Source organism: Bombina bombina, chromosome 2 (assembly GCF_027579735.1).
Source record: "Bombina bombina isolate aBomBom1 chromosome 2, aBomBom1.pri, whole genome shotgun sequence".
NCBI classification, from domain to species: domain Eukaryota; kingdom Metazoa; phylum Chordata; class Amphibia; order Anura; family Bombinatoridae; genus Bombina; species Bombina bombina.
This window is the reverse complement of record NC_069500.1, coordinates 1,103,395,434-1,103,408,272: the sequence shown is the minus strand read 5'-3', so window position 1 is coordinate 1,103,408,272 and position 12,839 is coordinate 1,103,395,434. Positions and strand designations below refer to the sequence as shown.

The following is a 12,839-nucleotide window of genomic DNA, read 5'->3' as shown; positions in this document are numbered from 1 at the left end:
TGTCAAGTCCTTCTTTTGACCCATTTTGCCAAAGGAAAGGAAGTTGCCTAATAATTATGCACACCTGATATAGGGTGTTGATGTCATTAGACCACACCCCTTCTCATTACAGAGATGCACATCACCTAATATGCTTAATTGGTAGTAGGCTTTTGAGCCTATACAGCTTGGAGTAAGACAACATGCATAAAGAGGATGATGTGGTCAAAATACTCATTTGCCTAATAATTCTGCACTCCCTGTATCTCTGGATTGCCCCAACGTCGAAGTATCTGGGCAAAGACCTCCGGATGAAGTTCCCACTCCCCCGGATGAAAAGTCTGACGACTTAAGAAATCCGCCTCCCAGTTCTCCACTCCCGGGATGTGGATTGCAGACAGGTGGCAAGAGTGAGACTCTGCCCAGCGAATTATCTTTGATACTTCCATCATTGCTAGGGAGCTTCTTGTCCCTCCCTGATGGTTGATGTAAGCTACAGTCGTGATGTTGTCCGACTGAAACCTGATGAACCCCCGAGTTGTTAACTGGGGCCAAGCCAGAAGGGCATTGAGAACTGCTCTCAATTCCAGAATGTTTATTGGAAGGAGACTCTCCTCCTGATTCCATAGTCCCTGAGCCTTCAGAGAATTCCAGACAGCACCCCAACCTAGAAGGCTGGCGTCTGTTGTTACAATTGTCCAGTCTGGCCTGCTGAATGGCATTCCCCTGGACAGGTGTGGCCGATAAAGCCACCATAGAAGAGAATTTCTGGTCTCTTGATTCAGATTCAGAGTGGGGGACAAATCTGAGTAATCCCCATTCCACTGACTTAGCATGCACAATTGCAGCGGTCTGAGATGTAGGCGTGCAAAAGGTACTATGTCCATTGCCGCTACCATTAAGCCGATCACCTCCATGCATTGAGCTACTGACGGGTGTTGAATGGAATGAAGGACCCGGCATGCATTTTGAAGCTTTGTTAACCTGTCTTCTGTCAGGTAAATCTTCATTTCTACAGAATCTATCAGAGTCCCCAAGAAGGGAACTCTTGTGAGTGGAAAGAGAGAACTCTTCTTTTCGTTCACCTTCCATCCATGCGACCTTAGAAATGCCAGTACTAACTCTGTATGAGACTTGGCAGTTTGAAAGCTTGAAGCTTGTATCAGAATGTCGTCTAGGTACGGAGCTACCGAAATTCCTTGCGGTCTTAGTACCGCCAGAAGAGTACCCAGAACCTTTGTGAAGATTCTTGGAGCTGTAGCCAATCCGAATGGAAGAGCTACAAACTGGTAATGCCTGTCTAGAAAGGCAAACCTTAGATACCGGTAATGATTTCTGTGAATCGGTATGTGAAGGTAAGCATCCTTTAAATCCACTGTGGTCATGTACTGACCCTCTTGGATCATGGGCAAAATTGTTCGAATCGTTTCCATCTTGAACGATGGAACTCTTAGGAATTTGTTTAGGATCTTTAAATCCAAGATTGGCCTGAAAGTTCCCTCTTTTTTGGGAACTACAAACAGATTTGAGTAAAACCCTTGTCCTTGTTCCGACCGCGGAACTGGATGGATCACTCCCATTAATAAAAGATCTTGTACGCAGCGTAGGAACGCTTCTTTCTTTATTTGGTTTGTTGACAACCTTGACAGATGAAATCTCCCTCTTGGGGGAGAGGATTTGAAGTCCAGAAGGTATCCCTGAGATATGATCTCTAACGCCCAGGGATCCTGAACATCTCTTGCCCAAGCCTGGGCGAAGAGAGAAAGTCTGCCCCCTACTAGATCCGGTCCCGGATCGGGGGCCCTCGATTCATGCTGTCTTAGGGGCAGCAGCAGGTTTCCTGGCCTGCTTGCCCTTGTTCCAGGACTGGTTAGGTTTCCAGCCTTGTCTGTAGCGAGCAACAGCTCCTTCCTGTTTTGGTGCAGAGGAAGTTGATGCTGTTCCTGTTTTAAAATTACGAAAGGAACGAAAATTAGACTGTCTAGCCCTAGGTTTGGCTTTGTCCTGAGGCAGGGCATGGCCTTTACCTCCTGTAATGTCAGCAATAATCTCCTTCAAACCGGGCCCGAATAAGGTCTGCCCTTTGAAAGGTATATTAAGCAATTTAGATTTAGAAGTAACATCAGCTGACCAGGATTTTAGCCACAGCGCTCTGCGTGCCTGAATGGCAAATCCGGAATTCTTAGCCGTAAGTTTAGTTAAATGTACTACGGCATCTGAAATAAATGAGTTAGCTAACTTAAGGGTTCTAAGTTTGAGTGTAATCTCATCTAGTGTAGATGATTCAAGTGTCTCTTAAAGAGACTCAAACCAAAATGCTGCTGCAGCCGTGACAGGCGCAATACATGCAAGAGGTTGCAATATAAAACCTTGTTGAACAAACATTTTCTTAAGGTAACCCTCTAATTTTTTATCCATTGGATCTGAAAAGGCACAGCTATCCTCCACCGGGATAGTGGTACGCTTAGCCAAAGTAGAAACTGCTCCCTCCACCTTAGGGACCGTTTGCCATAAGTCCCGTGTGGTGGCGTCTATTGGAAACATTTTTCTAAATATCGGAGGAGGTGAGAACGGCACACCGGGCCTATCCCACTCCTTAGTAACAATTTCAGTAAGTCTCTTAGGTATAGGAAAAACATCAGTACTCGCCGGTACCGCAAAATATTTATCCAACCTACACATTTTCTCTGGTATTGCAACTGTGTTACAATCATTCAGAGCCGCTAACACCTCCCCTAGTAATACACTGAGGTTTTCCAGCTTAAATTTAAAATTTGAAATATCTGAATCCAATCTGTTTGGATCAGAACCGTCACCCACAGAATGAAGTTCTCCGTCCTCATGTTCTGCCGCCTGTGACGCAGTGTCTGACATGGCCCTAATATTATCAGCGCACTCTGTTCTCACCCCAGAGTGATCACGCTTGCCTCTAAGTTCTGGTAATTTAGCCAAAACTTCAGTCATAACAGTAGCCATATCCTGTAATGTGATTTGAAATGGCCGCCCAGATGTACTCAGCGCTACAATATCACGCACCTCCCGAGCGGGAGATGCAGGTACTGACACGTGAGGCGAGTTAGTCGGCATAACTCTCCCCTCGTTGTCTGGTGAAATATGTTCAATTTGTACAGATTGACTTTTATTTAAAGTAGCATCAATACAGTTAGTACATAAATTTCTATTGGGCTCCACTTTGGCATTAGCACATATAACACATGTATCTTCCTCTGAATCAGACATGTTTAACACACCAGCAATTAACTAGCAACTTGGAAATGCTTTTTCAAGTAATTTACAATTATATGAAAACGAACTGTGCCTATAAGAAGCACAGAAAAAATTATGACAGTTGAAAATAATTAAGTTATAGCATCAAATCTTTGTAAGAAATATACAATTTTAGCAAAGGATTGTTCCCATTAGCAAAGGATAACTAACCCTGGCAGCAGAAAAAATACACAAATAAACGTTTTTATATCACAGTCAACTACACTCTTCACAGCTCTGCTGTGATGATTACCTCCCTCAAAAAAGGCTTTGAAGATCCCTGAGTTCTGTAGAGATGAACCGGATCATGCAGGAAGAAAATGAACCTCTGACTGAGTTTTTTGATGCGTAGTAAAAGCGCCAAAAATGGCCCCTCCCCCTCACACATTCCAAAACATTTTTTCACCCAGTACCTCAGAGAAATAAACGTTTTTACATGCCAGCAAAAAAACGTTTAACCTCAATAAATTAATTGTTATTTAAAACCTATTGCAAGTCCCTGCAAATTAGGTTAAGTCTATGCATACAGTATAAATCCAGTGAAGTACCATTCCCCAGAATACTGAAGTGTAAAATATACATACATGACAGCCTGATACCAGCTACATCTACTGCATTTAAGGCTGAGTTTACATTATAACGGTATGGCAGGATTTTCTCATCAATTCCATGTCAGAAAATAACAAACTGCTACATACCTCTTTGCAGATTAATCTGCCCGCTGTCCCCTGATCTGAAGTTTACCTCTCCTCAGATGGCCGAGAAACAGCAATATGATCTTAACTACTCCGGCTAAAATCATAGAAAAAACTCAGGTAGATTCTTCTTCAAATTCTACCAGAGAATGAATAACACACTCCGGTGCTATTATAAAATAACAAACTTTTGATTGAAGGTAATAAACTAATTAAATCACCACAGTCCTCTCACACATCCTATCTATTCGTTGGGTGCAAGAGAATGACTGGAGGTGACGTAGAGGGGAGGAGCTATATAGCAGCTCTGCTGGGTGAATCCTCTTGCACTTCCTGTAGGGGAGGAGATAATATCCCAGAAGTAATGATGACCCGTGGACTGACCACACTTAACAGGAGAAAAAACGTACATATAGTGTAAGAGATATGTAGGTGAGATTGTAGAAATGTACAAATAAATATTGATCAAGAAAGTTTTAAAGCGTTTCAATAAACATCAAGTTTATCAACATATCAAGAAAAAGGGGGTCAAAGTTGGGACGCACAGTCCCAACGGAGAGAGAAAGATGTTCTACCATACAGCTTGTAGAACAGATTAAATGGAAAAATACATTTAATTGGATTTCTCTAGAATTAGCAGCACACTATACAAGCATTCCCCCACAAGAAAAGTAAACTATCAATTGGCAAATGTTTGGATATACAAACTTCATTTTCAGAGGATCATAAACGATTCCTTTTATCTCCGACAAAGAGAAAAATTCTGGATACACTATTTTAATACACTTATCCCACAAGGTCTCAACAAGGACATTGATATTGTGGCCTTTCTATAATAATAACATATATTACAACAATAGTTGTATGTTACCAATTCAGCATTTTTCTTCTTTCTTTGTATAGGGCACCATGTAGATATAAAAGTATCGATTTGTTAAACGTACATTGCACTATAACGTTGTCTGTAAACTACTCCTTGGACTGACTACCCAAATTATAACGGAGAAAGTACACTTCAGGTACTCAGAAATAAAGACCTTTGAAGGAATTCCTCTTTTAATAATTAATAATAACTTTTAACCTTTTAAAAAAAAAGTATTATCTGTTGGGTTAGTTTCAACCTATGGGACAAATAACTTTTGTGTCAGTCATTTAGGACACCTTATTGAAAAACCCACTCTCTCACTCTAACGGGGGATTTAAAAATCTATTGGTATATTTTACATCAAAAATCTCCCAGGGTTATATTACTATTACTACCACTATTAACGATTTTGTTATTGTTTTTTGTACTATACATCTCTTAATATTGTGAGGAATTGTTTTTTAACTATGCGACTATTAGAATATAAACCCTTGGAGTCCTGAGAAAATTCTATTTATTTATTCATTTTTTTACTTTTTATCAAGATCATTTATGTATTATAACTTTCATCTTTGTGCTGCTATTTTGAAATATAGTCATATAGGTTACACTGTTGTCTATTGGCCAGTACCTCAAATGTCTGTGTACTCCTGTATATCCTTTTTATTGTTTGTATATATATTTGTACTGATATATTCTTTACTCATGTAAGGTTTCATGAGATACAAAGTGAAATACCAAAATGCCTTATATTATGCACGGAGCAGCGTGTTTACACTAATGTCACACACTGGGGTTGGTCAAAATAGGAATACGGATTTAGTCAAAACCGCGTACATAATTAGTGACGTCTCCCAATCGCAATGCGAACTGGGCAGCCCCAAGACTGCTAAAATCTGTATTTAAAGCATTACGGGATGCCACTTAAATCACCATTACCTCTGACAAAGAAGTCTTTGAACTTCGAAAAAGGGTACGTTTTGTGGTGGGCATCCCAGTTCTACCTGGCGATCCACAGAAATGATTTGCATATTTGAGTGTTACCCTTACCTCATAGGATTGAGGTTCTTTGGTGTAAGGACCTGCATTTTATTGTGTGTAGTCTGTCAATAAAACGTTAATGCACTATTAGTGTATTTTTGTGTTGATTCTATATCCCCATATCTGGATCTGCAAGCCGTACTGACTGGTGGGCAGGACTCCAATCCAGACACAGAGGATCAGCCAGAATTAAGCACCCTCTGACCTACTGGAATCGTGTGCAGACGCAGATGTGAATATCTTTTGCCAACGACACCCCTGCATACAATCTCAACTGGGGCTTCGTCAAGGCTTACTGACGAAGACCCAGTTCAGATTGTATGCAGGGGTAAAACGAACATGACGTTGGCAAAAGAGTCTTTATGAGAAGGCTTGTTATTTTAAAAGATACAAACGCTTGTGCAAGCAAAATCAATCTGAGGAGAAATAAACAATCTGACTCACAAGGGAACCAACATGGAGCGACCATTAAACAACAGGCAAGAAAAAACCTTTCCTAATTTTGAATAATACAACAGGATCCTCTGGGATTAACAAGCAGCCACGTGAAGTGAAAGAGATAACGTCACACACCGGGCGTTCTATGGCAGATCGCATGTTTACCAAGTCCAGATGAAAGTTTTCCGAAAGACCAGTAACCGGCTCAGGTGAGCAGAAAAGTATCACGGATGAGTCTTTGAGGAATACAGGACGTAAAAGGTGTTCCGGTGGAGGTGGTATGTGTTACTTACAGTGGCTTGCTTTAAGACAATGATTTGTTGTGAATGAATTGTTCAGAACTGTGGGAAACTAGCCATATAAGTGATTTACAAAAAAGAAGAAGCCTATAGACCTTAAGTGCGGTGGAAAAAGCGGTCAGCAGGCACAGTATTCAGCTTTAATATTATGAGGTGCACCTCTCTCCATAATCTGTGGGACTATCTTTAATGAAAAGAACGCTTATAAATTTAAACATATGTGAAACCATAATATTTATAAAGCCTAAGATATTTCTCCTCTTTATGTGAATGCAGTAGTAAATGTATTTTGCTTGCAATTTTGCAAACTCATTTTGTATCTATAAAGAGTGCTGAATTCCCTTACTTTTGGACAACAGGAGGATTATTCCTTTCATCCATATCGCTCTTTTAAAATTAATTTTATATATATATATATATATATATATATATATATATATATATATATATCTAAAGATGGGGCAATATTGAGAAATCAGATGATGTACTGTATCCATGAGTATTACATACATTCATGTTATTTTTTTTATTGTTGTATACTGGAACTTGTCATATATAGTGGATACAAATATATTTCCCTATATTTTTTTAAAAATTTCTTTTAAAATACTTGAAAGCTTTTTTTTTTTTTTTTACACTTTTTTCACACATAGTTTTACGTTAATTGACCATTCTATAAAATGCACATAACTCAAAATGATTTATGGCACTTCAAATCTTGCAGGAGGATTAAAGAGACTACCTGTCTTACACCTTTACCTAGAGACTATCGCAGAGACAGGGAAAACCTCAGAGGACTTAACCATGGGTTTATGATTTATAGACTTGTCTTCAGCTACTTTAAGATCTTTAACCCCTAAAGTAAGCAAAATCTCCTTTAAAAGAAAATTAATATGATCAACTTTAAACAAAAAAGTGTATTATTTTGATTCATGATCAGAGATAGACCCCTGAAGATCAGGGAACAACTCTCCTTCTGAGGATTTAGCAGAAAAATTAACCACAAAAGCGGTTAATCACATAGTAAAATTACAGCTAGGGACTCAGGGAGCACTGCTAGTCTTGAGCATAAACTGTTGCCGATATAGCAGGGCCAGTCGTACGACTCTTGTGTAACTAGCGCTGCTGATTGGGTCAGCGGCAGTTTCCTTGTGGGGCTTAAACACATAGAAGTGCAGGGGCGCTAGTCTTTAAATGCTCTAACAAATAATATTTAAATGTTGTATTTTTACTACAGCTCAAGACTATGACACAATGAACTTCCAGCAAATATAAAATTTATCAGCCAATTAGGACAAAGAAATCTCATGCTGTAAAAAAACGCAGAACTGGATTTTTTCTGTCGACTACCTAAATGTCTGCCACTTTGAACTAGAAATCAAAAATAATAACAATCATATATTTAGTAAAGAAAACAAAGTCTGCCATACTCTAAGTATACAGGAGTCACGTAGATGTTGTAGTCAGCATATAGAATTCTATAAACATTCCATATCTTAGCAGTTATAGCCAACAGCTTTTTCATCCCTATGAGACATGTATGTGTACTTGTGCATTGTTCTTAAGAGATTAAAAGATGTTATGCTCCACTGCAAATGACAGGATAAATGGTTTTCACGCCTAAAGCTCATCTGACAGGTTAATGTAAAAAGCAGTTACCTTATTTTCTTCCAGGAACTTCAGTTTGATAGAAACATCATTTCGCATTTTGTCATACTTCTCCTTGTGTGTTTGGAAAAGTTGATGTGACTGTTCAATCTTAGGCATTGTTGTGGCATCACGTGGTCCCAAATTTAGCTCCTCCAAGTCTGTGCGGTATGCATCATATTCAATTCTGTCATAAAAAAGTACAAAAAGTGGATTCATTTTAAAGCCTGGCTGATAGGCAGAAATATACCTTTGCTAACTGCTGTGCATTATCGAGTCATTAATCTCAGAGATATAAACGTCTGTGTATGAAACTTGCTAATCAGAATGAGTCATATATAATGCATTTTTGTGTGTACTGACTTTTTGCAGCGAGAATGTGAAGAGCTAGCAGTAAATATGTTGCTGGTGTATTGGTGGTGCAATTAACTGATGTGAGAAGGGCCTTTATAGTTTTCATCTGCCAACTGAATCTGTTACTATGTGAACATTATTTGTACTGAAAAGGGTCAAAGAGAAACAGCACATTAAAATATAAATCTTTACTTAATCCTATTTGAGTGTCTGTCTGATCGTCACACTTATTTTTTCCCACAGCTTTTTGTTATCTAGAATGGTTTATTAGTGTATCATCTTGTATTTAAGCCATGCAAAAAGTGTGATGACCTGCCACTTTAGATGATGAGAGCGACCCTTTAAAAGAGGAAAGAAATGTAGCTAAGTCATGGGAAAACCAGCAGTTGCTAGGTTATTAAGAAAGCAGTAGTAAGGGCAGAAAGTGTATTACACTCACTTTATTCATTCATTCTCTTCTATTTTGTAATCATCAGGTCTTGTTAGAACTTCAAAATGAGCTGTAACTACTTTAATTCACAACCATATGCTTAAAAAGGACTAAGCCAAATTACAATGACTAAATAAGTTGCTGTTCATTACAGAATCATTACAGAAAATACACATACTACACTTAAAACATAAACTGACATGACAAAGGGGAACATTTCCTTAAAATATTGTGTGTGCATTTTCTACAATGATGTTGCAATAAAGAACATAAAATGTGAGAAGTGTAAAAGTAATGTGTGAGTCCTTTTATGCATATGTAGTAGTAGTAGTAGTAACGGGACAGTTTACCCAAAAACTCTCTCCTTTTTGTTCTCAATGAACAATTTTACCTGCTGGAGTGTATTAAATTGTTTACACATAGCTCCTTAGCCTTTATATTGGCATTTAAAATAGCAGATTTAGCCTATGTATCCCTATCTATACTGAAAATTTCTATAACTAGGTATAGGCTATTGAGAAACTATGTGAACACAGTCAGCAGAAAAAATTACACTCCCAGTGGGAGGTTGAAGAGATAAAGCCCAATTGTTCTTTCTAAGTATTGTACAGAGAGAGAGATAAGAAAGGGAAGCATTTGAGTGATAAGATAACAAGACCTGTCTGCAAGCTTATCCTATTTTGATGGGCTGTGGTTTTAAAGAGCAAATCCAGCTATTTATTTTGCAAAAAACAGAATTTATGCTTACCTGATAAATTTCTTTCTCTTGTGATGTATCGAGTCCACGGATTCATCCATACTTGTGGGATATTCTCCTTCCTAACAGGAAGTGGCAAAGAGAGCACCCACAGCAGAGCTGTCTATATAGCTCCTCCCTTAGCTCCATCCCCCCTGTCATTTGACCAAAGGCTAGGAAGAAAAAGGAGGAACTATAGGGTGCAGAGGTGACTGAAGTTTTTAAAATAAAAATATACTACCTGTCTTAAACAGACAGGGCGAGCCGTGGACTCGATACATCACAAGAGAAAGAAATTTATCAGGTAAGCATAAATTCTGTTTTCTCTTGTACGATGTATCGAGTGCACGGATTCATCCATACTTGTGGGATACCAATACCAAAGCTTTAGGACACGGATGAAGGGAGGGACAAGACAGGTACCTTAAACGGAAGGCACCACTGCTTGTAGAACCTTTCTCCCAAAAATGGCCTCCAAAGAAGCAAAAGTATCGAATTTGGAAAATTTGAAAAAGTATGAAGCGAAGACCAAGTCGCCGCCTTACAAATCTGTTCAACAGAAGCCTTGTTTTTAAAAGCCCATGTGGAAGCCACAGCTCTAGTAGAATGAGTAGTAATCCTTTCAGGAGGCTGCTGGCCAGCAGTCTCATAAGCCAAACGGATGATGCTTTTCAGCCAAAAAGAAAGAGAGGTAGCCGTAGCTTTTTGGCCTCTCCGCTTACCAGAATAAACTACAAACAATGAAGATGTTTGACGGAATTCTTTGGTTGCTTGTAAGTAGAACTTTAAAGCACGATCCACATCAAGATTGTGCAACAGACGTTCCTTCTTTGAAGAATGATTAGGACACAGCAAAGGAACAACAATTTCCTGATTGATATTCCTATTAGAAACAACCTTAGGAAGGAATCCAGGTTTGGTACGCAAAACCACCTTATCTGCATGGAAAACAAGATAAGGTGAGTCACACTGTAAAGCAGATAACTCAGAAACTCTTCAAGCCGAAGAGATAGCTACTAAAAACAGAACTTTCCAAGATAGAAGCTTAATATCTATGGAATGCATAGGTTCAAACGGAACCCTTTGAAGAACTTTAAGAACTAAGTTAAGGCTCCATGGCGGAGCAACAGGTTTGAATACAGGCTTGATTCTGACTAAAGCCTGATTAAACGCTTGAACGTCTGGGACATCTGCCAGACGTTTGTGTAAAAGAATAGACAAAGCAGAAATCTGCCCTTTTAAGGAGCTAGCTGATAACCCCTTCTCCAATCCTTCTTGGAGAAAAGACAATATTCTAGGAATCCTAATCTTACTCGATGAGTAACCCTTGGATTCACACCAACAAAGATATTTGCGCCAAATCTTATGATAGATTTTCCTGGTGACAGGCTTTCTAGCTTGAATCAGGGTATCAATGACCGACTCAGAGAAACCACGCATTGATAAAATCAGGCGTTCAATCTCCAAGCAGTCAGACGCAGAGAAATTAAATTTGGATGCTTGAAAGGACCTTGGATTAGAAGGTCCTGTCTCATTGGCAGAGTCCAGGGTGGAACAGATGACATGTCCACTAGGTCTGCATACCAAGTCCTGCGTGGCCACGCAGGTGCTATTAGAATCACGAAGCTCTCTCCTGCTTGATTCTGGCAACCAGACGTGGGAGGAGAGGAAACGGTGGAAACACATAGGCCAGATTGAAGGACCAGGGCACTGCTAGAGCATCTATCAGTACCGCCTGGGGATCCCGGGACCTGGACCCGTAACAAGGAAGCTTGGCGTTCTGACGGGACGCCATCAGATCCAATTCTGGTGTGCCCCATAGCTGAGTCAGCTGGGCAAATACTTCCGGATGGAGCTCCCACTCCCCCGGATGAAAAGTCTGGCGACTTAGGAAATCCGACCTCCCAGTTCTCTACCCCTGGGATATGGATTGCTGAAAGATGGCAAGAATGAGTCTTTGCCCATCGGATTATTTTGTTTACTTCCATCATCGCTAGAGGACTCCGTGTTCCTCCTTGATGATTGATATAAGCTACAGTCGTGATGTTGTCCGACTGAAATCTGATGAATTTGGCCGCATCTAGCTGAGGCCACGCCTGAAGTGCATTGAATATCGCTCTCAGTTCTAGAATGTTTATCGGGAGGAGAGTTTCCTCCCGAGACCATAAGCCCTGTGATTTCAGGGAGTTCCAGACTGCACCCCAGCCTAGCAGGCTGGCATCTGTCGTTACAATGATCCACTCTGGCCTGCGGAAACACATTCCCTGAGCCAGGTGGTCCTGAGACAACCACCAGAGAAGAGAATCTCTGGTCTCCTGATCAAGATGTATTTGAGGAGATACATTTTTGTCACCACACTCACTTTACCCTTCCTAGCAGTTAAGCAGGCAAAGAGAATGACTGGGGGGTGGAGCTAAGGGAGGAGCTATATAGACAGCTCTGCTGTGGGTGCTCTCTTTGCCACTTCCTGTTAGGAAGGAGAATATCCCACAAGTATGGATGAATCCGTGGACTCGATACATCTTACAAGAGAAAGAAGCATCAATTAGCAATTTCTCATACAATTTATACGATGTGGCTGGTATAACAAGTCATGAGGAACAAATTCAGTGAAAAACAATTTTACAGTTTACTGTCCAAATAATTATGCTATTTTAAAGATCACCATAACCCCCCCCCCCCCCCCACACACACACACACTTAGTGTTGAACCAAATGTTATAAAGGTTGTTCTCTAAAAGGACATATTAAACTCCAAGAAAAGAACAATAATACTGTACCATCATTGTAAGAATATATAAAGGCAGGATAAATAAAGTAACATTACACCCAAATAAATTAGCTCTTGGAAGCTTCAGGAGCGTTAAATATCCATATAGCATTGGATGAGAAGCGCACAAGAGACCAAGTGTGTGAAAAATGAAGCACACTAACAAAATGTCAAATAGTGTCCTACTGGAGCATGTGCAACAAACATATAAAAATAAAAGAGTGTTATAGCCAATGCTGGAAAAATAACAACGGGAACCTGTGGATGACAGATGGAAGAGGCGCCTCATGGGACAAGTATCGTTTTAGGCAACAGAGG

At 39.9% G+C, this 12,839-nt stretch overlaps 1 protein-coding gene across 2 annotated transcripts in view; it reads right to left on the bottom strand.

The window, feature by feature from the left end:
• The window catches only part of ARFIP1 (ADP ribosylation factor interacting protein 1), a 501,751-nt gene that overhangs the window by 79,658 nt on the left and 409,254 nt on the right, over positions 1 to 12,839 (bottom strand). For both annotated transcript variants that reach the window (XM_053703747.1, XM_053703746.1), the window contains exon 8: positions 8,244 to 8,418. In XM_053703747.1, the coding sequence (XP_053559722.1) occupies positions 8,244 to 8,418 (175 nt within the window). The remainder of the gene's footprint in view (positions 1 to 8,243; positions 8,419 to 12,839) is intronic.